The 25716-nt window shown below is 40.2% G+C and overlaps 3 protein-coding genes across 5 annotated transcripts in view; 1 reads left to right on the top strand and 2 right to left on the bottom strand.

The window, feature by feature from the left end:
• usp6nl (USP6 N-terminal like) overlaps positions 1-15502 on the top strand; it is a 56748-nt gene extending 41246 nt beyond the window's left edge. For all 3 annotated transcript variants that reach the window (XM_079335694.1, XM_079335693.1, XM_079335695.1), the window contains 9 exons: positions 8394-8501; positions 8990-9099; positions 9797-9845; positions 10537-10657; positions 10846-10940; positions 11060-11125; positions 11208-11307; positions 11471-11623; positions 13202-15502. In XM_079335694.1, the coding sequence (XP_079191820.1) occupies positions 8394-8501; positions 8990-9099; positions 9797-9845; positions 10537-10657; positions 10846-10940; positions 11060-11125; positions 11208-11307; positions 11471-11623; positions 13202-14796 (2397 nt within the window). In that variant the 3' untranslated portion in view covers positions 14797-15502. The remainder of the gene's footprint in view (positions 1-8393; positions 8502-8989; positions 9100-9796; positions 9846-10536; positions 10658-10845; positions 10941-11059; positions 11126-11207; positions 11308-11470; positions 11624-13201) is intronic.
• Positions 15503-16926: 1424 nt separating this feature from the next.
• echdc3 (enoyl CoA hydratase domain containing 3) lies at positions 16927-19485 on the bottom strand. The gene is made up of 6 exons (XM_079334745.1): positions 19276-19485; positions 18701-18822; positions 18520-18617; positions 17765-17965; positions 17483-17661; positions 16927-17332 (listed from the first exon to the last, which is right to left on the bottom strand). Exons 1-6 carry the CDS (start codon positions 19410-19412, stop codon positions 17179-17181), a joined length of 891 nt encoding a protein of 296 aa, XP_079190871.1. The 5' UTR covers positions 19413-19485; the 3' UTR covers positions 16927-17178.
• A 489-nt stretch (positions 19486-19974) lies between these two features.
• Positions 19975-23826, bottom strand: kcnj8 (potassium inwardly rectifying channel subfamily J member 8). Its single transcript, XM_079335762.1, has 6 exons — positions 23022-23826; positions 22141-22289; positions 21883-22043; positions 21581-21720; positions 21010-21226; positions 19975-20667 (listed from the first exon to the last, which is right to left on the bottom strand). The coding sequence occupies exons 1-6, from the start codon at positions 23366-23368 to the stop codon at positions 20416-20418; spliced, it is 1266 nt and encodes a 421-aa protein (XP_079191888.1). The 5' UTR covers positions 23369-23826; the 3' UTR covers positions 19975-20415.
• Positions 23827-25716: the final 1890 nt, after the last annotated feature.

The raw sequence follows: 25716 nt of genomic DNA, 5'->3' as shown, positions 1-25716 counted from the left end.
TACCTATGTCGAAAAATATAAAAAAACGACATACATACCTATGTCGAAAAATATAGAAAAAACGACATACATACCTATGTCGAAGAATATAAAAAAAAACGACATACATACCAATGTCGAAAAAAATAAAAAACGACATACATACCTATGTCGAAAAATATAAAAAAAACGACATACATACCTATGTCGAAAAATATAGAAAAAAAGACATACATACCTATGTCAAAAAATATCGAAAAAACGACATACATACATATGTCGAAAAGGTAAAAAAACGACATACATACCTATGTTGAAAAATATAGAAAAAACGACATACATACCTATGTCGAAAAATATAAAAAAAAACGACATACATACCTATGTCGAAAAATATATAAAAAATGACATAAATACCTATGTCGAAAAATATAAATAAACGACATACATACATGTCGAAAAAGTAAAAAAACGACATACATACCTATGTCGAAAAATATTAAAAAAAACGACATACATACCTATGTCGAAAAAGTAAAAGAAATGACATACATACATATGTCGAAAAATATATAAAAAATGACATACATACCCATGTCGAAAAAAGTAAAAAACGACATACATACCCATGTCGAAAAATATAAAAAAACGACATACATACCCATGTCGAAAAATATAAAAAAACGACATACATGTTGAAAAATATAAAAAACGACATTCATACCTATGTCGAAGAAAATAAAAAAACGACATACATACATTTATCGTTTATGTATGTATTCGTTTTTATTTTTAATCATGTGAAGGAATTTATTTATGAATTCATACAAAACACGCATTTGTTTTTTCATTTATTCAGAAAGCGGCAGTTTATACTTAGTCTTACATGACATTTTGAAAAGACATGCATACATCCATTGTAAAAACCGACATACAAACATCCATTGTAAAAAACGACATACATACATATGTCGAAAAAGTAAAAAAATGACATACATACATATGTCGAAAAATATATAAAAAATGACATACATACCTATGTCGAAAAAAGTAAAAAACGACATACATACCTATGTCGAAAAATATAAAAAAACGACATACATACCCATGTTGAAAAATATAAAAAACGACCTATATACCTATGTTGAAAAATATAAAAAAAACGACATACATACCCATGTCGAAAAATATAAAAAAACGACATACATACCTATGTCGAAAAATATAGAAAAAACGACATACATACCTATGTCGAAGAATATAAAAAAAAACGACATACATACCAATGTCGAAAAAAATAAAAAACGACATACATACCCATGTCGAAAAATATAAAAAAATGACATACATACCTATGTCGAAAAATACAGAAAAAAAGACATACATACCTATGTCAAAAAATATCGAAAAAACGACATACATACATATGTCGAAAAGGTAAAAAAACGACATACATACCTATGTTGAAAAATATAGAAAAAACGACATACATACATGTCGAAAAAGTAAAAAAACGACATACATACCTATGTCGAAAAATATAAAAAAAACGACATACATACCTATGTCGAAAAATATATAAAAAATGACATAAATACCTATGTCGAAAAATATAAATAAACGACATACAAACATGTCGAAAAAGTAAAAAAACGACATACATACCTATGTCGAAAAATATTAAAAAAAACGACATACATACCTATGTCGAAAAAGTAAAAAAAATGACATACATACATATGTCGAAAAATATATAAAAAATGACATACATACCCATGTCGAAAAAAGTAAAAAACGACATACATACCCATGTCGAAAAATATAAAAAAAACGACATACATACCCATGTCGAAAAATATAAAAAAACGACATACATGTTGAAAAATATAAAAAACGACATTCATACCTATGTCGAAGAAAATAAAAAAACGACATACATACATTTATCGTTTATGTATGTATTCGTTTTTATTTTTAATCATGTGAAGGAATTTATTTATGAATTCATACAAAACACGCATTTGTTTTTTCATTTATTCAGAAAGCGGCAGTTTATACTTAGTCTTACATGACATTTTGAAAAGACATGCATACATCCATTGTAAAAAACGACATACAAACATCCATTGTAAAAAACGACATACATACATATGTCGAAAAAAGTAAAAAAACGACATACATACATTTATCGTTTATGTATGTATTCGTTTTATTTTTAATCATGTGAAGGAATTTATTTATGAATTCATACAAAACACGCATTTGTTTTTTCATTTATTCAGAAAGCGGCAGTTTATACTTAGTCTTACATGACATTTTGAAAAGACATGCATACATCCATTGTAAAAAACGACATACAAACATCCATTGTAAAAAACGACATACATACATATGTCGAAAAAGTAAAAAAATGACATACATACATATGTCGAAAAATATATAAAAAATGACATACATACCTATTTTGAAAAATATAAAAAACGACCTATATACCTATGTTGAAAAATATAAAAAAAACGACATACATACCCATGTCGAAAAATATAAAAAAACGACATACATACCCATGTCGAAAAATATAAAAAAAAGACATACATATCTATGTCGAAAAATATAGAAAAAACGACATACATACCCATGTTGAAAAATATAAAAAACGACATACATACCCATGTTGAAAAATATAAAAAACGACATACATACCTATGTCGAAAAATATAAAAAAACGACATACATACCCATGTCGAAGAATATAAAAAAACGACATACATACCGATGTCGAAAAAAAAAAAAAAAAGACATACATACCTATATCGAAAAATATAAAAAAACGACATACATACCTATGTCGAAAAAGTAAAAAAATGACATACATACATATGTCGAAAAAAAGTAAAAAAACGACATACATACCTATGTCGAAAAAAATAAAAAACGACATATATACCTATCTCGAAAAAGTAAAAAAATGACATACATACATATGTCGAAAAAAGTAAAAAAACGACATACATACCTATGTCGAAAATTATAAAAAAACGACATACATACCTATGTCGAAAAAGTAAAAAAATGACATACATACATATGTCGAAAAATTTATAAAAAATGACATACATACCTATGTCGAAAAATATAAAAAAACGACATACATACCTATGTCGAAAAATATAGAAAAAACGACATACATACCCATGTTGAAAAATATAAAAAACAACATACATACCGATGTTGAAAAATATAAAAAACGACATACATACCTATGTCGAAAAATATAAAAAAACGACATACATACCTATGTCGAAAAATATAAAAAACGACATACATACCCATGTCGAAAAATATAAAAAAACGACATACATACCTATGTCGAAAAATATAAAAAAACGACATACATACCTATGTCGAAAAATATAGAAAAAACGACATACATACCCATGTTGAAAAATATAAAAAACGACATACATACCGATGTTGAAAAATATAAAAAACGACCTATATACCTATGTCGAGAAATATAAAAAAACGACATACATACCCATGTCGAAAAATATAAGAAAAACGACATACATAACTATGTCGAAAAATATAAAAAAACGACATACATACCTATGTCGAAAAATATAGAAAAAACGACATACATACCCATGTTGAAAAATATAAAAAACGACATACATACCGATGTTGAAAAATATAAAAAACGACATACATACCTATGTCGAAAAATATAAAAAAAAAGACATACATACCTATGTCGAAAAATATAAAAAAACGACATACATGTTGAAAAATATAAAAAACGACATTCATACCTATGTCGAAGAAAATAAAAAAACGACATACATACCCATGTCGAAAAATATAAAAAAAAGACATACATATCTATGTCGAAAAATATAGAAAAAACGACATACATACCCATGTCGAAAAATATAAAAAACGACATACATACCCATGTTGAAAAATATAAAAAACAACATACATACCGATGTTGAAAAATATAAAAAACGACATACATACCTATGTCGAAAAATATAAAAAAACGACATACAAACATGTCGAAAAATATAGAAAAAACGACATACATACCCATGTTGAAAAATATAAAAAACGACATACATACCTATGTCGAAAAATATAAAAAACGACCTATATACCTATGTCGAGAAATATAAAAAAACGACATACATACCCATGTCGAAAAATATAAAAAAACGACATACATAACTATGTCGAAAAATATAAAAAAACGACATACATACCTATGTCGAAAAATATAGAAAAAACGACATACATACCCATGTTGAAAAATATAAAAAACGACATACATACCTATGTCGAAAAATATAAAAAAAAAGACATACATACCTATGTCGAAAAATATAAAAAAACGACATACATGTTGAAAAATATAAAAAACGACATTCATACCTATGTCGAAGAAAATAAAAAAACGACATACATACATTTATCGTTTATGTATGTATTCGTTTTTATTTTTAATCATGTGAAGGAATTTATTTATGAATTCATACAAAACACGCATTTGTTTTTTCATTTATTCAGAAAGCGGCAGTTTATACTTAGTCTTACATGACATTTTGAAAAGACATGCATACATCCATTGTAAAAAACGACATACAAACATCCATTGTAAAAAACGACATACATACATATTTCGAAAAAAGTAAAAAAACGACATACATACATTTATCGTTTATGTATGTATTCGTTTTATTTTTAATCATGTGAAGGAATTTATTTATGAATTCATACAAAACACGCATTTGTTTTTTCATTTATTCAGAAAGCGGCAGTTTATACTTAGTCTTACATGACATTTTGAAAAGACATGCATACATCCATTGTAAAAAACGACATACAAACATCCATTGTAAAAAAACGACATACAAACATCCATCGTAAAAAACGACATACATACATCATAAAAAACGACATACATACATCTATCTTAAAAAATGACACAAACATGCACCCATTGTAAAAAACAACATACATACCCATGTCGAAAAATATAAAAAAACGACATACATACCCATGTCGAAAAATATAAAAAAACGACATACATACCCATGTCGAAAAATATAAAAAAACGACATACATACCCATGTCGAAAAATATAAAAAAAAGACATACATACCTATGTCGAAAAATATAAAAAAAACGACATACATACCTATGTCGAAAAAGTAAAAAAATGACATACATACATATGTCGAAAAAAGTAAAAAACGACATACATACCTATGTCGAAAAATATAAAAAAACGACATACATACCCATGTTGAAAAATATAAAAAACGACCTATATACCTATGTTGAAAAATATAAAAAAAACAACATACATACCCATGTCGAAAAATATAAAAAAAGGACATCCATATCTATGTCGAAAAATATAGAAAAAACGACATACATACCCATGTTGAAAAATATAAAAAACGACATACATACCTATGTCGAAAAATATAAAAAAACGACATACATACCCATGTCGAAGAATATAAAAAAACGACATACATACCTATGTCGAAAAAAAAAAAAAAGACATACATACCTATATCGAAAAATATAAAAAAACGACATACATACCTATGTCGAAAAAGTAAAAAAAAGTCATACATACATATGTCGAAAAATATATAAAAAATGACATACATACCTATGTCGAAAAAAGTAAAAAACGACATACATACCTATGTTGAAAAATATAAAAAAACGACATACATACCTATGTTGAAAAATATAAAAAACGACATACATACCTATGTCGAAAAATATAAAAAAACGACATACATACCCATGTCGAAAAATATAAAAAAACGACATACATACCCATGTCGAAAAATATAAAAAAACGACATACATACCCATGTCGAAAAATATAAAAAAAAGACATACATACCTATGTCGAAAAATATAAAAAAAAGACATACATACCTATGTCGAAAAAGTAAAAAAATGACATACATACATATGTCGAAAAAAAGTAAAAAAACGACATACATACCTATGTCGAAAAAAATAAAAAACGACATATATACCTATGTCGAAAAAGTAAAAAAATGACATACATACATATGTCGAAAAAAGTAAAAAAACGACATACATACCTATGTCGAAAATTATAAAAAAACGATATACATACCTATGTCGAAAAAGTAAAAAAATGACATACATACATATGTCGAAAAATATATAAAAAATGACATACATACCTATGTCGAAAAATATAGAAAAAAACGACATACATACCCATGTTGAAAAATATAAAAAACAACATACATACCGATGTTGAAAAATATAAAAAACGACCTATATGCCTATGTCGAAAAATATAAAAAAAACGACATACATACCCATGTCGAAAAATATAAAAAAACGACATACATACCCATGTCGAAAAATATAAAAAAAAGACATACATACCTATGTCGAAAAATATAAAAAAAACGACATACATACCTATGTCGAAAAAGTAAAAAAATGACATACATACATATGTCGAAAAATATATAAAAAATGACATACATACCTATGTCGAAAAAAGTAAAAAACGACATACATACCTATGTCGAAAAATATAAAAAAACGACATACATACCCATGTTGAAAAATATAAAAAACGACCTATATACCTATGTTGAAAAATATAGAAAAAACGACATACATACCCATGTCGAAAAATATAAAAAAACGACATACATACCCATGTCGAAAAATATAAAAAAAAGACATACATATCTATGTCGAAAAATATAGAAAAAACGACATACATACCCATGTTGAAAAATATAAAAAACGACATACATACCGATGTTGAAAAATATAAAAAACGACATACATACCTATGTCGAAAAATATAAAAAAACGACATACATACCCATGTCGAAGAATATAAAAAACGACATACATACCTATGTCGAAAAAAAAAAAAAAAGACATACATACCTATATCGAAAAATATAAAAAAACGACATACATACCTATGTCGAAAAAGTAAAAAAAAGTCATACATACATATGTCGAAAAATATATAAAAAATGACATACATACCTATGTCGAAAAAAGTAAAAAACGACATACATACCTATGTTGAAAAATATAAAAAAACGACATACATACCTATGTTGAAAAATATAAAAAACGACATACATACCTATGTCGAAAAATATAAAAAAACGACATACATACCCATGTCGAAAAATATAAAAAAACGACATACATACCCATGTCGAAAAATAAAAAAAAACGACATACATACCCATGTCGAAAAATATAAAAAAAAGACATACATACCTATGTCGAAAAATATAAAAAAAAGACATACATACCTATGTCGAAAAAGTAAAAAAATGACATACATACATATGTCGAAAAAAAGTAAAAAAACGACATACCTATGTCGAAAAAAATAAAAAACGACATATATACCTATGTCGAAAAAGTAAAAAAATGACATGCATACATATGTCGAAAAAAGTAAAAAAACGACATACATACCTATGTCGAAAATTATAAAAAAACGACATACATACCTATGTCGAAAAAGTAAAAAAATGACATACATACATATGTTGAAAAATATATAAAAAATGACATACATACCTATGTCGAAAAATATAAAAAAACGACATACATACCTATGTTGAAAAATATAGAAAAAAACGACATACATACCCATGTTGAAAAATATAAAAAACGACATACATACCCATGTTGAAAAATATAAAAAACGACATACATACCGATGTTGAAAAATATAAAAAACGACATACATACCGATATAGAAAAAACAACATACCTACCCATGTCGAAAAATATGAAGAAACGACCTAACCATGTTGAAAAAAGTAACAAAACGACATCGTATAAACGACATACAAACATCCATTGTAAAAACCGACATACAATCATCCATCGTATAAAACGACGAACAAACATCCATCGTAAAAAAAAAAGGACGGACAAACATCCATCGTAATAAACGACATAAATACATCCATCTTAAATAACAATATACATACATTCATTCATTTTAATACATTGAATTAATGTTCCAGTTTGACTTTAAGACTTCATCTTCATGACGAGGGGAGCCACGACTCTGTGGACTCTCTCTCCTCTCTCTCATTGTCTACATCCCCGTGTTCAAAGTTTGCATCTCTGCGTCTTCCGAGCAGATTTATTTGATGTTTTGTTTGTTTTTTTAAACACATTTGGCTGCAGTCCGAAGCTCTGATTTTACATTTGCAGCCTGCCAGCATCTCCCTCTGAACTCACAGAATTCAGTTTCAACGTCCTCACATAAGCTCGGCGTCTGTTCTCATTCACTCATTTGTTTTCTGGACATTCCTCTGATTCAAGCCTCCTGTTGTGTGTTCTCCTTCCAGCTGGCCCGGAGGATCTATAAGGGAATCCCGCTGCAGCTCCGAGGGGAGGTGTGGTGTCTGCTGCTCGACGTCCCAAAAATCAAAGAGGAGAAGAAAGATTTCTACGAGGTACGACTGAAAAACTCAAACACGGGCCTTCATAAAGATTCATAACGGAGCCGGTACCCGCTTGGCTTCGTTTGATCTCTCCGGCGTGGCTTTAGTTGTGTTTATTGTGAGTCTACACGGCTCGTTTCTGCTCATTGTGAAGAATCTGCAAAACTCTGGAGCTCATTAGAAAAGTCGAGTGGCCAGGATCGATCTAAACTCTGCATTCTGTGGAAGTACTCTACTAATGAACCGAGGGCGCGGAGAGTGAACAAGCTAACATAGTGAGAAAGAGAAAAAGGAAGCTGCGTCCATAATCATCAACTCAAAGAAACTCGATTAACATTAAAAACAAAGTCTCAGCTCAGGAAAACAATTCAATCAAGTCTGAAAAAAACCGACTTTCTAAAACACACTTGAGGATATAAGTCTTTCTCTGTGCCTGATGATTCCTGAAGCCTTCGTCTCTGCGTTTGTTTGTTTTTTTAATTTTGTCACATTTTCTGCAGAAACTAAAAGCCAGAGCCCGAGGAGTCTCCCCGGACATCCGTCAGATCGACCTGGACGTGAACCGCACCTACAGGGACCACATCATGTTCATGCATCGCTACGATGTCAAGTGAGCTTCTCCACGACACACACACACACACACACACACATGCTGCACACACACTCAGACACTCTGCAGGAGCTCGATGAGATGATGCACATCGTCGAACCTGAATCGTCAGACTGAACTCTCCTGGTCATAACCCACCGTTTAAATCCAGTGAAAACTGTTCCAAACTCAGCGACTCCGCTGACACCTCGTGACAGCCAATGAGAGCCTTTGGTGAAAGGAGAACGAGTGAGAGTGACGGTAGACCGAGGCTCATGACTCTTATTGTATTTGTGGTAAAAGAACAGATCTCCATCTCCTCGACACAAACCTGTGAGCGCTCCAACAGAGCAGAGTCACAGCGGGAGGCTGCACTTAGCAGCAGAAATCGAGCTGACTGCTCAACAGGTGCGCTGAAGGAAACAGAACAGAGAGGTTGTTTTTATAAAGGTCACTTTGCTCTCTGTCGCTCCTGAAAAAACCTTCAGAACGTGGAAGTGAGCCGAGCGCTCACGTCCCCTTTTCTCTCCCGAGTCCGGACTTCTGCTTCGTCGTCGAGACTCTCGTGATAAAAAGAAAAAGGAACAGGAAGTGCACCTGTCCTCGTGTCACAGAAACACGTGAAGACGAGTACGATGTTGAAGCTGCAGAGAAAAAAGAAAAAACCATGATGAACATTTTCAGGATTTTGTGTAAACGTGTGTGTTTGTGTTTTCAGGCAGCAGGCTCTGTTCCACGTCCTCACAGCGTACTCCATGTACAACACGGTGAGTCATGAGTGTGAGTGTGTGTGTGTGTGTGTGTGTGTGTGTGTGTGTGTGTGTGTGCGTGTGCGTGTGTGTGTAGGAAGCTCGCCAAGGTTTCTCTCAGCGTGCGTCTCTGCACAGCTGGAGCAGGTTTTTGTTCTTCAGGTGTTCAGAGCGCTTTGAAAGGCGACAGATCATTAACGACGACGACGACCCCTCGAACCGGCGCCACATTTTTAGAATCATTTCCTGTTCGGTGCAGAACGAGGCGGCACAAGGCCACAGATCCGTTTAGAGCGAGCTCCTCGTCATTATACAGTCAACAATATGATTTTAGCTTCACCTTCAAACTGCAGAAAAGAAAAACAGCTCTAGTTAAGGTAAGATGGGCTGTGTATGGTAACGTTATTTATAGGTAGCAGCAAAATAAATTATGGATAGATGTAGCAAAAATATAAAATATAAAATTCGTATTTTGCAATATTTATAGTTTTATATTTCTGCCATAGTTTACTTCATACTGTCACTCCTAAACTCACCTGCGTGCTTTCAAACACACCAGCTGCCTGTCCACAAAACCCTGACAAATGTTCAAAACTCCTTACCTATGTGGTTGTCTTACACGTGTGTGTGTGTGTGTGTGTGTGTGTGTGTGTGTGTGTGTGTGTGTGTGTGTGTGTGTGTGTGTGTGTGTGTGTGTGTGTGTGTGCAGGAGGTGGGTTACTGTCAGGGCATGAGTCAGATCACCGCTCTGCTGCTCATCTACATGAATGAAGAGGACGCCTTCTGGGCTCTGGTCAGACTGCTGTCAGGACAGAAGCACGCCATGCATGGTGGGTAACACACACACACACACACACACACACACACACACTTTGATCTGATCTGTGAGTCAGAGACGTGTAAACTTCACCTCCACCTCCAACACGTGAACAGAGAAACACGATTGTGACGCGCTTACAAAAACTTCAGATCCCGTTCTCCTCCTCGTCCTCGTCCTCCTCGTCCTCAACCTTTTTAGGTTTCTTCATCCCGGGTTTCCCCAAGCTGATGCGCTTCCAGGAGCATCACGACCGCATCCTGAAGAAGACGATGCCCAAACTGAAGCGACACCTGGTGAGACACTCGGACCTGAAAGCTGATCAAAAACTGTCCACATCATCAGACACCGATGCTGCTAGCTTACATCTTTGACCTTTGACCCTCCTGCCCTGCTCTGTGTTGTGTCGCTGCAGGACAACCAGGAAGTGTTCACCAGTCTGTACACCATGAAGTGGTTCTTTCAGTGCTTCCTGGACAGAGTGAGTACAGCACACACACACACACACACACACACACACACACACACAAAAAACCCCCGCTGACCTCGTGACCTTGTTGCAGACCCCGTTCACACTGACCCTCAGGATCTGGGACATCTACATCCTGGAGGGGGAGAAAGTGCTGCCCTCCATGTCCTACACCATCCTCAAACTGCACAAGAGTAAGACCGCCTGTTCTCTGCACGAGTCTACGAGCTGCTGCTGTTCCCCTCTGAACACACTCTTATGTCTACACGTGTGTGTGTGTGTGTGTGTGTGTGTGTGTGTGTGTGTGTGTGTGTGTGTGTGTGTGTGTGTGTGTGTGTGTGTGTGCGTGCGCTCCAGAGCACTTGATGAAGCTCACCATGGAGGAGCTGGTGGAGTTCCTGCAGGTCACGTTGAACAAAGACTTCTTCTTCGAGGACGACTTTGTGATCGAGCAGCTGCAGGCGTCCATGTCGGAGCTCCGGAGGGCCAAGCTGGAGCTGCCGGCGCCAGGTACGAGACACGTGGTCAACCTGCAGCTATAATGACAGAGGGACTTGATTTAAACACGCGGTGACGTGGCCGACACTGAACCGCAGAGACGACACAGATTTACACAAACGCTTGTTTCCTGCTGTCCCGTAGCTGGTAGCCGCGTTAGCATTTAGCCTCAGTGTGTTTCTGATCTCTGCTCTGTCTCCTCATTAATCTGCCTTCTCTCCCCTCTCCTCTCGAACCACGTTAGCCAACAACAACAAAAGTGTGGCCGTGAGTGGGGGCCGCATCCCCTCCTACAACAGTAACCGGTGGGCTATCCTGACTGGTCCCCCCCCCCCCTCCTCCTCCTCCTCCTCCTCCTCCTCCATGTCTCTGTCCATCTGTCCTTCAGTCAGTCTGTCCTGTCTGTCTCCTGTCTGTCCAACAGCACTCCGGTTCTTCCTTCACAAACTGTAGTCCTCCAGCTGGGTCCACAAATGTTTCTTTTTTTTTTTTGCTCATGTTTTGCTTCTTTGGACTCCTGAAGTCGCAGGTTTTTTGTCTTCTCTTTTTTTTTATTTTTTTTTTATTATTTATCCCAAAGCGGCTGCTTTCGACCGTCCAGATCTTTTAGGTTGACACATACGCCCTCTGGTGGCCAACTAACGACACTGCAGTCCTCTGGTTCTAACTGGAAACCTCTGATGTGTTCAGTAGCTCTTCATGGTTTCCTGTTAACAGAATAAACACTTTGTTACATTATGCAAGATATTAGTTTACACAGTTTCACTTGTTAAATTATAAAATCGACTTCAGATTTTTTTATTTTTTTTTGGAGCCACACGCACAAACCTGAGAACGTGAGACGCTGGAGGATGTGCTACGAGGAGGCGTTTTTCTGACTGAACTGGGAGAAAATGAGTCACATGGTTTTAGACTGAGGAGCAGCTGGATTAAAGACGAACCTGAATGACATTTAAAAGCAGACAGAATAATTAAACTTCATCATTTTATGTGAAAGTATGTTCTCGTCACTTTGACCTCGATGACCTTGAGCAGACTTGACTGATCATCATCATTGATGAAGATGCTGATCTTTGTATTTGTAGCTTTTAGTAACGTTTGAATTTGTTTTTTTTATTTGCATTGTCCCTGTAAAAAAAAAAAAAAAAAGATTATTTAAATTTAAAGCTTACCGGCTTACGTCCATCGTCCTCAAGATGGCGTGCCCCGATTCTGGTGATCACAGTCGCATCGCCGTCCGCTCGCCGTTTACACTCCTGCTACAAACAAACAGTTCATCACTTCTGCTACCTGAGAGGTCGCCTCGTCCTCCGACTTCCTGTGGAACGCTCTTCCCGATGTTTTTTTCCGTCCCTCGCCGTGTGCCTGTGGCGACGTGGTTGTCCGTGTGTCATGATTGTAATTCTCCGTTGTTGTTTTTTTTTTGTTTGTTTTTTAACCTCTCTATGGCAGTGGTGTTGCATGAATCCATGTCCCTGTTGTGACTCTTCACCACACAGTGTAATGATAATGATCATCACCGTCCTGATGGCGTCCTGATGGCGTTCTGATGGCGTCCTGATGTTTTCTCTCTGTTTTGTTCCCGTGAAGGTAAAGAGGACGAGTTTCCCAAGAAGCCTCTCGGGCAGCTTCCTCCTGAGATGACGGTCGACGGGGCGAACCACGTGGGCAACGGGCAAAGCCACGTTGAGCCCGTTGAACCTCCGAGAGACCCGAGTCCCACGCCGGAACCCCAACGGGACAGCCGCCCCCCCAGCCGCGCTCGACGGGACTCGCTGGAGAGGCTGGTGCGCCACCACAAAGCCGAGAGGAGAGACGTCCGCTCCAGAGGATCGGGGGAGATCCCAAGTGAGCATCAGAAGCAGTCCGACTCCGCCACGCCGGAGAGGGGAACCACCCCGACCACGGCACCCACGCCGGCGCCGCAGCCCAGCACGGCGGAGAGAAGGAAGCAGCAGAGGCACGCCACCGCCAACCACAACTCCAACGCCGTCTCCAGCTCTCACAAGGAGATCACGCCGCGCTGGTTCAAACCCTCCGACACCAAGCTGGAAGCCGTTAAAGCGGCGGCGGCCCGGGAGCACCGAAGCCGAGGAGCGTCCCCGGCCCCGTCCAGCCCCGAGGACTCGGCTCTGCTCCAACGCCGACCACACTCGAGGGGATTCGTCCCCGCTTCCGACCGAGGTTCCAACGCCTCCCAGTACGACAACGTGCCGGGTCTACCGGAGCAAGAGTTCGAAATCCTGGAGCTCGAGAGACCGCCGTCCAGAATGAGGACCCCTCGCAGCGAGACGCCATTTAGTGCGTCCTCGCTCCACCCTGGCAGCCCCAACCGAGGACCGGGTCACGCTGGGAGCGCCGTCTCCGTAGCTTCAGGGCCCCGGATCCCCGCACACCCTGGCCCTCAAATATTTTCACACAACAGTCCAGCTAGGATCCAGTCTGGTTACCCTGGCAACCACAGCCAGTACCACAGTCCCCCCCAGCAGCACTCCCCAGGGAGACCCACGACCGAGGTCCCGATCCTACATCCAGCCTACAGTATAAGTCTGGACCAAGGGGGGGAGGACAGACTGTACGCGGCGCCGACCCGGTTCACCCCGCCCTCCAAAGTGGTGTACGCCACCACGCAAAGACCGGCGAACCGATCGCCAGAGAAGGCTCTGATGATGAACAATTCCTACACCACCTACCGCCGACAGCCGCCGCCTAACTCCGCCCACAACCCCGGACACGCCAGGCCACACCCAGAGCACTACCTGGGAAGCTCCACCCCCATTTACCTGCAACAGCTCACCTCCGCCGCCACACAAGGCTACGCTCCGGCGGACTACAGGTTCGAGGGGCAACGGAGAGTCGACGCAAACCAGCACTTTCACGCGGAAGGCGTGCCACGGCGGCCGGTAGACGGACTCACGTGGGCGCCAGAGAGCGAGCCGCCCCTTCCTCCTTCTTCGCCGGGCGGGATGCCTCGCTCGCCAAGCTTCCAACGAGCCCAGATGTCCCCCGTTCAGGAATTCACATTTCCCCCCAACCCCGATCTGCTCCACTACAGGACGCAGTTCCACGAGCAGCAGCAGCTGCAGCAGCCCGTCATGAGGCAACAGCTCCCCCAGCTGTTCGGAGGCTCACACTACAGGCACGCACAGGAGGCGTTTGCCATGCAGGAATCGATGCTGCTGTGATTGGACGAAGCAAAAACACTGTAAAAACAAACTGAGGAGTAGTCACTGACACTGATCTGAAGACGAGCAGTACTCCGAGCCCCCGTTAGGGAACCGGGTCTTGGTTCTGTGGATTCTTTAAAAGTGTGAAGTACCGACTTTCTGAGGGTCGAGCTTGCAGGACACACCAGCCTCCGATGTTTTTACCGATCACTTTAAGAAAAAAAAAAAAAGAGAGAGAGAGAGCAAGAAAAGGATAAATTGACTGAAAACGTAGTTTTATTTTTTTCTTGATGTGAATCATTTAAAGAAATCGGTATAAAGATGGAGTCTGACGTGTACAGCGGGGAGTGAAAGGGAACTTTTCTCCCGACAGAAATAAAGTCTCCGGATTTATCTTCCATCTTTATTTTTTTATGTTACCTCCAGATATATTTGACTCTATATGCTCGTGAATGTTATTTTTTCAAAGAGAAAATAATGCATAAATGTCCAATGATAGAATTAGAGAGAAGTCACTCGACGTTTTTAAAAAATGACAGTTTTTAAGCCTCCGCTGTTAAAAGAGTTTAATTTAGTTGGTTTTTACTTTTCGAGAGATAATTTTGCTTTTCTAGTCAACTCATGTGCAATTAATCTGTCGTCCATGTTTGAAGTTCAGCACGATGGTGATTGAATGTTTTTGAAGCCGGAGTAGTTTTTGATTAAATTCCAACTTGAATAGAGACTCAAAGAGAAATAGAGCTAATTTATGAGGGCTAACAATCTGTATTTTTCGTTTTTCGATTAAAAAAAAAAAAAATCTGATTTGCTTTGTAGCCATTTTTTTTTTTTTTTTTAATTGCACATGTACGCCTCCAGAGATGGATGTGAACTAGTTTCATTTTGCTTGACTTCATTATGTCTTATTATTCTCAACACTGTCATATCAACTACTGTTCAGCTGCTGGCACTATCACACACACAAACACTACACACACACACACACAAATTTGCGAGTCACACATTTCAACATTTTATCAATCACAAACCTTTTACTGATTTTTTTTCTCATCGTCTGGTTTTGGATCAGAATCAGTGTTGTGTTACTGTTCATCACATTCCTAAAGTTCCTCTTTTTGTTTGTTAAACGACTAATTGCAGAAACTTCTGATACTTTGCTTAATAAAAATGAGGTGGGTTGAATTTGTACGTCTGTGGGTTTTCTTTTTTTTGACTCCCTACACAAACTAACCTTTGATTACAGCCGGGTTGGTTTGTACAGCGCCGCCTTTTAGAACAGATAATGAAACTCCGCCCCCTGGTGGTGTAGAGTTGCAATACACTCAAGCTGGATAGATGAAACATTGGTTAAATAAGGTGCAAGGATTTCAGAATAAAAGCTGAAAACTTGAGTTTTCAATCCAAAAAAAAAAAAAAAAGTCTAAATCTTACTTCAGAGTCTTCAACTTTTACAATTATAAACAAGCTACAGATAGAGTATTCATGGAGTCATGAAGTAGATGATTGTAGGAAAATGGGTTTTTGATAATAATCTTTTGGGGATTTTGGACTTACAGTTACAATAACAGTTAATTTAATGGAGACAAATGATCACATGTAACATCCTGATTATTTTGGCCAAACCGAGCATCATAAATTACACTAGTTAAAAAAAACTAAAAGTACATTAAAACTAAATTTAGAGATTTAAAAAAACAGGTTTTGATTCTTACTTTTCTTCTTTTAATACTTTTGTGTTAAAAAAAAAAAAAAAAAAAACTCACCTCCAACAGCAGCAGCGGCCTCACGTTATGGAAAACATCTCCTGTAACTGCATTAGATATAAAAACAATGTAACACAGCACACAGGGACGACGAATAGATTAAAACTGTGTCAGCGCAAAGATCGAACCATGTAAGAGAAAAACTGGCCGTAAAAAAAGGTTTTAAGAGCGGGAAGAATTTTTTTTTTTGAGAGAAAATATTTTCACACTGATAGAAATGTATATATACATACATAGATATATAAAGTTTCTCTTATTTTTTAAATTAGCTTTTACATTTCTTTATGATGTTTGGATGAAATGTATTTAAACTAAACGTACTTTTGTCCGCCTTGGCTGTTTTAAATAAAGTTGACTTGAAAGTGAGACAGAAAAGATAAAGTCATCAAATTAAACTCTTTAATTACATATCTACATTTAAAAAGCAGGAGACTCGATACAGCGACTTGGACCAGTGAGACTCGGACCAGTGAGACTCGGACCAGTGAGACTCGGACGAGTGAGACTCGGACCAGTGAGACTCGGACGAGTGAGACTCGGACCAGTGAGACTCGGACGAGTGAGACTCGGACCAGTGAGACTCGGACGAGTGAGACTCGGTCATTTCTTCAGCGTTAGGCGTCGTTCCTGAAGTCCGTCAGTCGTGAGCTTTTTCAGATTTGTTGCTCCACACTGGCTTTCGTTTTTCCATGAAGGCTCTGATCCCCTCCTGCCCGTCTCGGAGAGCGAGGTTGTCGACCATGACCTTGGAGGCGGTGGCGTACGCTGCGTCCCGACCTTGAGCCATTTGTCTTCGGAAGGGGAAAAGAGAAAAAAAAAGAAAAAAATGGGATGACACATTTGAAGGGAAATGTCGACGTATTAAATCGATGTTGACTGAATGTTTTTTAAACATCGTGGTCACATTAAGGAGGTCAAAGGTCGTCCATCGGTTCTCCCACCTTTGGAAAGTGGCCTTTCCGAGAGCGACGACGGGTCGGCTCGCCTGACACACCCGCCGGGCGATGGCCATCGTCTCCTCCTCCAGTCGTTCCTCCGGCACCACCTTACTGACCAGCCCGTGCAGCAAAGCATCATGGGCTGAGATGGGCGTTCCTGTGAACAGCATCTCCATGGCAACCTGGTTGAAAAATAACGAATCCCAGGTTTACATCCAACAGGACGCTGGATTTTAAAAAACAATATAAAAACCGTCATCCAGCTCGGATTGTTTCGTCTTCTACCTTCCTCGGCACCGCTCTGCCGATGGCCACCGCCGGCGTCGAGCAGAACAGCCCCACGTTGACACCCGGCGTGGCGAAGGTGGACTTCTCCGTCACCACGGCGACGTCACAGCTGGCGACAAGCTGGCAACCAGCCGCAGTCGCAACCCCGTTCACCATGGCGATGACTGGAACAGGAACGTCTTGGATCAAAGTCATCACCTGAAACAGAGGAGGCGCCACGGAGCCGTCGAAACGGGGACCGTATCGCAGGCGCCATATTTCGGAGTTACAAAGTGTAAGACGCAGACTGCTCCAGCAGGTGTCGCTACACGGAGGAGCTAAAAACACCTTCTTTTGTTGTTGAGGTTACACGAGGTGACACGGAGCGAATTCTTTTTCAGGTTATCGTTAAGAACAACGTCAGGTCATCTACGTCTGGTGGCTGGAACACGGCGCCGATCCCGCACGACTGTCGGGCGCTCTTTCATGTGCAGCCCGCCACTCGGACGTGAACGTGTACAGGATGCAGTTTGTACATTTTTAAACTGCATCAGTCAAGTTTTTTTTACATTTTGTGTTTTTTAATTTTCTTTATATTTGAGATTTTTTAAATTCTACATTTTGGTCATTGCTTCTTATATTTTATGTTATTTGTGTTCTTGTTGTTTTAGCCTCGTTCTTTTCATTCGCACCAAAACACCAAGCAGATTCCTCGTATATGTAACTTTACTTGGCTGTAAAAAGCGACGAACACTCAGAGGAGCAGAACTCACCTGTGAACAGGTGTGAAACACTCTGCTGTGATGCTCTCGGCCCTGAGCGGACGTCAGCTCCTTCAGGTCGTGTCCAGACGAGAACACCGGACCTTCGGCTGAAACACAAAGCCAAAGGTTACATGAGTTTTGTTTATTGTTATTTTTTTTTTAATGACACACATTTAGAATAAACACCGACCTGATATGATGATGACTCTGAGCTCATCGCTGTCGACGTCGGTCAGGATGTTTTCTCTGAGAGACTCCAGCATCGACAGAGAGAGTGCATTCCTTTTCTTGGGATTGTTTAAGATGATTCTCCTGGAAGATAAATTAACACAACAACATCCATCATATACAAACAACAACAGAACAGCTGTTAGATTCAACTTTGACTTTATCCCGTTTTCCCCCCAAGGGATATTAAATCTGCATCAGGCATCGAAAAGACAACATCACAAACACAGATAAATAAATACTAAATCCACAGCTCACTAATAATAATAATATTTGCCAATGATCGACAAACAGGCTGTATGAGCGTGATTTAACAAAACGCGTTTTCTACCTCCCGGCCACCGTAGTTGCTCAGTGAGCTCTTTAAATTAAATTTTAAAAACAGACAGAAGTTTTACAGACACAACATGAAAGCCGAATTAAAGACAATACACTAAAATGTGCAACACGTTTGAATTTCCCCCTCAGAATTTAAAATCATTTTTTTTGAAAATCGACGGCTCGTACCTGATTCCGCTGAAAGAAAAAAAAAGGTACCTGATTCCGCTGTCCTGTCGTGTCACCGTCAGAGGTTCCGGTTCTGTCTGAGAGAAGAATCGAGTCCCTGTCTGCAGAGTTCGAGTCCTGCTGAGCTCAAATACTCCCACAGCTCTGCACAGCAAACTTCTGGCCATATTTACCTTCGCCCGCTTCACCTTCCTCAACTCGGACTTCCGGGTGCAACGACGTCATGACGCAAGGACGTAAGAATGAATCGCATTTCGAATGTGGCTGCGCGTGGTAATCAAATAAATTGAATTAAAGGCATGGTTCTTTTTCTTTTCTTTTTTAAAATTTATTTATTTATTTTATTTTATTATTATTTTGTATTTTTTTTTCTTAAACAAATGTAGAAAGTAGCATTCCCCCTGTGCTCAATCTAAAGCCACGCCCCTCCCCCTGTGCTCAATCTAAAGCCACGCCCCCCCTGTGCTCAATCTAAAACCACGCCCCCTGTTCTCAATCTAAAGCCACGCCCCCTCATTTACGTGCACGAATGCCGACCCTCCAGAAGTCTCATCGTTGTGTAGAAACTACGTCTCACATCTCATTCAACTCTCAGTATAAACTCCGTCATTGGAGACGTGTGATTGGAGTTTTTACACGTTTTACAAACCGCTACAGGTGACGCATAACACGCAGGTAAGATATTTAATCTTCCCCACAAACATTTCAAAATAAAATACCACATGAATATGAAGTGAGTGTGTTTATTCTCAAACAGCATGAAGTGAAAAATAAACACGTACAGTACAATGACTCATCGCCACCACTTACAACTAGTTAAAGTTTAACTGTGAATTTATGAAAATACAAAAATCTCCTTATACAGTTAACACTCGAAAGCCCAGTGTATGTGATTGTTGACTCAACGGTTTTGAGAAAACTAAATGTTTTGGTGGTTGGTGGCTCGATCAGTGCAGAGAATTGTTCCTAACAGTTTCATCAGGAAAGGATGAAGCTAAAACTAATTAGAAAAAAAAAAGGTCATTAAGAAAACAAGTGCTGGGAGTGAAGACGAGAAAAAGCAGGAAACAGAAAAAGAATGAGTCCCATTAAAGCAGGAGAAACTCCAACACCCACAATCCTCCGTCCCACCAGGAGGAGCAGGGCAGCCATCAGGAGGCAGGCCTCATGTCAGGTGACGGCGTTCAGGTTGACGCCGCCCTCGTTCGAGGTGTAAAACTGGACTTTGGGTGCGATGAGCCCGGAGTTGTTCCTGCGCATGTTGCCGCTGCTCGCCCCGCCTTTCCGCATGGAGTTGTTTCGCCTCATGGAGTTGCGCTTCCTCAGAGAGTTCTGGTGCGACAGCTCGCTCTTCTGCAGAGTCTGGATCAAGATGGACGGCTTCTCGTCCAGCTCGCGGGCGCTGCAGCGAGGCGTCGCTACCTTAGAAGAAGAAACGGCGGAATATTTAATAAAAGTGGGAGTGTCAACTGGTGTCACGAAGAAGCCTCATGAAATATCCGTTACCGTAGTAACGCTCAGCTAACCAGCCCTTCATGACATCACAAAGGGCAGTAGCCCCTCCCCCAGGTGGGCGACACTCCCACTGCCCCTCTGAGTCTACCTTCTCACCGTAAACAACAGGACACGGAGCGAGAAAGCACCCGAGCCCTTCCAGAGAGGGGGCGTGGTCAGACAGCTCATTTACATATTTAAAGCTACAGACACAGAAAACAGACTGTTTTTTTATAATTTTCATTGTGCAACAAAAACAAATCAGATCACCTTGACCGTGTTCCCAAACTTGGAGTAATCCACAGAGTACACGCCCTCCTCTTCCGTTACTATGGGAACGAAGCGGTGACCCCACTGGATCTCCTCGGCGATGTAGGAGGTGCGGGCTTGTGTCGTGATCCCCGTCGTCTCCACGACTCCCTCCAGGATGACGATGACCTCCAGGTCGCTGCACTGCATCTCCATGGCCGACAGGTCGTACAGCGGGCTGACGGAAGGCAGGAAGGACACGGTCAAAATGATGGCGTCTTAAACTGTTGGCGTTTGACAGCCGGCGTGGTTGTATAAAACGTGATACTCACCAGTTCCTTGTTAAGGTAGGCACAGAGGACAAAAAGACACGCTAACGTGATCTGATTGGTTAATAACATGTTTCAGCTTCCCTGAAAGTTACGAACATTTACAAACAATTCTCTTTCCTGCTTAACAAAGAGCGGCGGTGGCGGCGGCGGCGAGTGACCCCGCAGGCTCCCAAGTCGTTAAACTATCTGAGCATGAATCTGAACACGCGAACGCTTCGTGTCGTCTGGATCAACGTCCACAGATATCCGGGTGGTCGTACCTGCTTTTGTCGATGACGTGACAGATGATGAGCGGGGCGAGGAGGAACAGACTGTTACTGGCGGCGGCGCTCTCCGTCTGGACGTCGATCTGATGGATGGGGATGACCTCCCCCTCGGGAGTGGTCGTCTTCCTCACCACCTGCAGATGAAGATCATGTCTTTATTTAATCGCTGCTTTATGTCAACCTCATTTGTGCACCTTTTTTTTGGAGGGAGGATGAGACACGGAGAAGGAACGCCAAAAGAATTTGCTCGCCACTGATCCGCTCTTTCCTCTTTTAAACTAAAGTTGTATGAACACCTGTAGTCGCACAGTCGCTCCGATGATCATGCTCTTCCTCAGATCCCCGATACGGATCATGAAACACAGGCGGTTGTTTCGGACGGCGATCACAGCGTGGCGGCTGAAGATCAGCGTCTCCGCTCTGCGGTTGGACTGAGCCGTCTTCATGAAGATACAACCTGAGGAGACGAGACGAAGGTTTCGTCAGCTCGAGAGGGGGGGGGGGCACCACCTTGAACCTGAACCTCCAAGGTGAGAAACGGTTCAAAGCCTCACCCAGCATGACGGCGTTGATGATGAGCCCGGCGATGTTCTGCATGATGAGGACGGTGATGGCGGTCGGACACTGCTCCGTTATCATCCGTCCTCCGAAGCCGATGGTCACCTGAACCTCGATGGAGAACAGGAAGGCCGAAGTGAATGACCTGACAAGAGAGAGAGAGTTTAGAGACCGGACGTTAGCTGCGGCTCGTGCAAATATTTTGTCCTGCTCCAAGCAGATGTGCACACACACACACACACACACACACACACACACACATACACAAACACACACACTTTTCAGGCCCTTGAAGTCACCATGCAGAAACACTAAAAGTGAGCGTGTGATCCAAACCGGCCTCTGATCCACTGACTGTTCGACCCCGAGAAGCACGAGGGCCACAGTTGGACCCGGAGAAGTTACAACATTGCTTGTACACACAAAAATCACATCAGACTTCAGTGAAACATAAAATCATCTTTCATCCTTCGACTGGTTTTGCTTTTTTTTTTTTTTTTTCAGCTGTTGCTGAGTGACAAAAATATGAAAGAAGGAAATTTGAAGAAGAGGTGGCTGCCAAACAAAGGTGAGATAGAGGAAGGAAGGAAGGAAGGAAAGAAAGAAGAGGGAGGTGCCAAACTGTCCCTTCTGCCTCTTAAAACTTCACTTTATTTCCCCTGATACTGTGTGGGCAAATCTTCACTTACTTCCTGTCATAAATCATTTCTCTCCCCCTCTTCCTCTATGGAATTAAAAAATGGAGGAAATGCAGGAAGAAAAAAAACCAGAAGTTTCGATGGATAAAGAGAAGTCAAACTAGAAGAAAAGTCTGATAAAAAACCTATAAAGAGTTAAGCTGCACTCTTTAATAACTTGTTCTCTGAGAGGGTCTTACTTGACGTCGGTGACGCAGTGGGCCCCGGTCTGCCCAACCGGGTGCAGGTCTCCGTGCGCAAACGCCACGAGCCACCAGCTCATGCCGAAGAGCAGCCAGCTGCTGACGAAGGTGGTGGTGAAGATGACGAGCGTGAAGCGCCATTTCATGTCGACCAGCGTGGTGAACACGTCCTGCAGGAATCGGCCCTGCTCGCGGATGTTCTTGTGCGCCAGGTTGCACGAGCCGTTCTTGGCGATGAAGCGCGCTTTGTTCACGCGGTCTCTGAACACCGGTTTGCGGGGCATCCGGGAGACCAGCCCCGGCAGACCGAACTCCTCCGGGATGATGCTTTTCCTCGCCAACATTTTCTGCCTTTCAGGATCGTGAAGATATTAAAAAATAAAAGCGGTGAAGGTTGTTTTTCTTTATTCCTCAGTGCGTCTTTACGCGCGGGTCCAACATGTCCACCTGCAGGAAACTCTTCTCCTTCTGAGGATTTCTGCTGCTCCGCTCAGCTGCTCCTCTGAGGGCAGGGACGGGCTCCTCTCCTCTCTGCTTGTTGACGTAGTCCAGCTTCCAGAGTCCAGACCCGCTCAGACCAGGGTGCTGCTGCTTTCACGGACACCTCAGGGACCGCAGTAAAGCACAACTTTTCCACTTTTCCACTTTCCAACAATTTAAATCCCTCGAATACTTCACAAACTTTAAATTAAGTCTCAAATTCAAACTTCCAAGTTCAATCCCCTCGATGATTTACCTCTGAAGACCAGATTTAGATTTACATTTCTGATAAAGTTCCACATTTATCTGACTTTTGAGTTTAAAGGTGCTCACATTTGGAGATTTTATTCTCAAATGTGAAAAAAAAAATCTGACACAGATTATATCACATTAGTTCAGCTTCACGTGCTAAGACACTTTTATAGCAGTGGTTGCTCCAGCCTCAGGATCCACCATCGCCTCCTCCTCAACATGAATTCATAAACCCAAATATCTAAAAGAAGTTCAACTACTCACATACATGACATGAAAAAGAGCAACCTCACATGGAAGAAACAGAGACAGATAATTAAATATTGATCCACCTCAGTGAGAATGGTTTGAATCGAAGTTAAACATCGATACATGTTGGGTTTTACCACCAGAGGGCGCCATTTAGTAATATATCGTTCAATAACCAAACCTGCAGCAAAAAGAAAAAAACTCTCACGTCACTCAAAAAGCATTTTATTATCATTTCAAGTGTAAAAAACGAGGCACACATAATATCACTCTGATGTGAGAGCTTAAAAACTATTGGATATACAAAATGTACATTACATACATTAATGAGCCGGTACAAAGAACATCTGCTGTTTAGGATATCAAAGATATTAAAGGTCAGAGTGGAGGAAAATGTCAGGAAGCTTTTTTTTTAACATGCAGAAATAATATAGAGTGTGTATATATAGAATATGAACTTTCCCAGGTCCATAAGTTAATGAGTGAGACGCGATGGAGGGGAAATCTGTGTTCATCAAAACTGAAGAAACATATCGGATTATTTCTTTCTTTTGGGGGTTGTAAAAAAAAAAAAAAGTTGCTGACTCAACTTTGTGAATATTTTCAACTCAGTGCTGTTCTGAGGTTTTTTTTTGCAGAAGCTGCACTGAAACAAAGGAGTCCAGACACAAGCATGCAGTGAACTAAAAAACAAGGAGAAACGGGTTATGACACATACTTGTTAACTAGGTAGAAAAAATATAATAAAAGGCAACTGAAGGAGGGGAGCCAATGTTGAGATGAAACATACTCGAGTACAATTTTTTTTTTCAAACAGGATCTATTTGGCATTCGCTCTGTACAGTACAAAGTCATTAAAAACAAATCTCATTAAAGAGTAGAAATAAGGATATATTTAAGACGACGATAAAACAAAAAAAAAAGGGACTAAAGCATCGCTTCCAGAGAGACGGGACGAGTGATTTCACCAGTCTTAAAGGGACACTTCACCCATTTACATGAAGCTGTGTATCATTAGAAACATGGTAGTAGTGTTGAATGGTCGTGAATCCAACCCTCATTTTGCCTGGAAGTTTTCTTCATGTGATGCAATATGATGCTTTCTGCATCACATGAAGAAAACTTCCAGGCAAAGAAAAACACATTTTTCTCGTCTCAGGGCAAAATGAGGGTTGGATTCATGACCATTCAACACTACTACCATGTTTCTAATGATACACAGCTTCATGCAAATGGGTGAAGTATCCGTTTAACTTGTTTGGCGCGTCGAGTTGAGTCAAGAGTAAAGAAAGGAAAAAAACAGGATAAAACGTTATCGTGCCCGTGTTGTTGTTTACTGGAACAAACGGTTTGAAAGATCAACATCTGTGACGGTGTCATATCTATCCGTGATAAATTCCTTTTCTTCTTGTAACTCATCCTCAACACTCGAGCTGGTGATTTAAAAGACTCGAAACCACTCGGAGTCCTGAAACGTCTCCGGAGAGGAAACGTGAGCTCACTTCCGTGCTTGATTGTCCCGTGGATTATAAATTCAGCAAAGCATGACTGCAGACAGACAGCGGGTTCAGCGGCTTCAGCGCGACACCCTACAGTGTTTGCACTAAGTGGAGGATAGATATACAACTGATAGAACAGACAGCGCAGAGTGTTTCAGTCCAGGTGTTGATGTCCTTCGTCAGGCCGGTTCAGGAGGAGAATCGTCACTTTA

Source organism: Symphodus melops (assembly GCF_947650265.1).
Source record: "Symphodus melops genome assembly, chromosome: 22".
In the NCBI taxonomy this organism is placed as follows: Eukaryota; Metazoa; Chordata; class Actinopteri; order Labriformes; family Labridae; genus Symphodus; species Symphodus melops.
The sequence above is the reverse complement of the archived record's forward strand: the minus strand, read 5'-3'. Positions and strand labels throughout refer to the sequence as shown.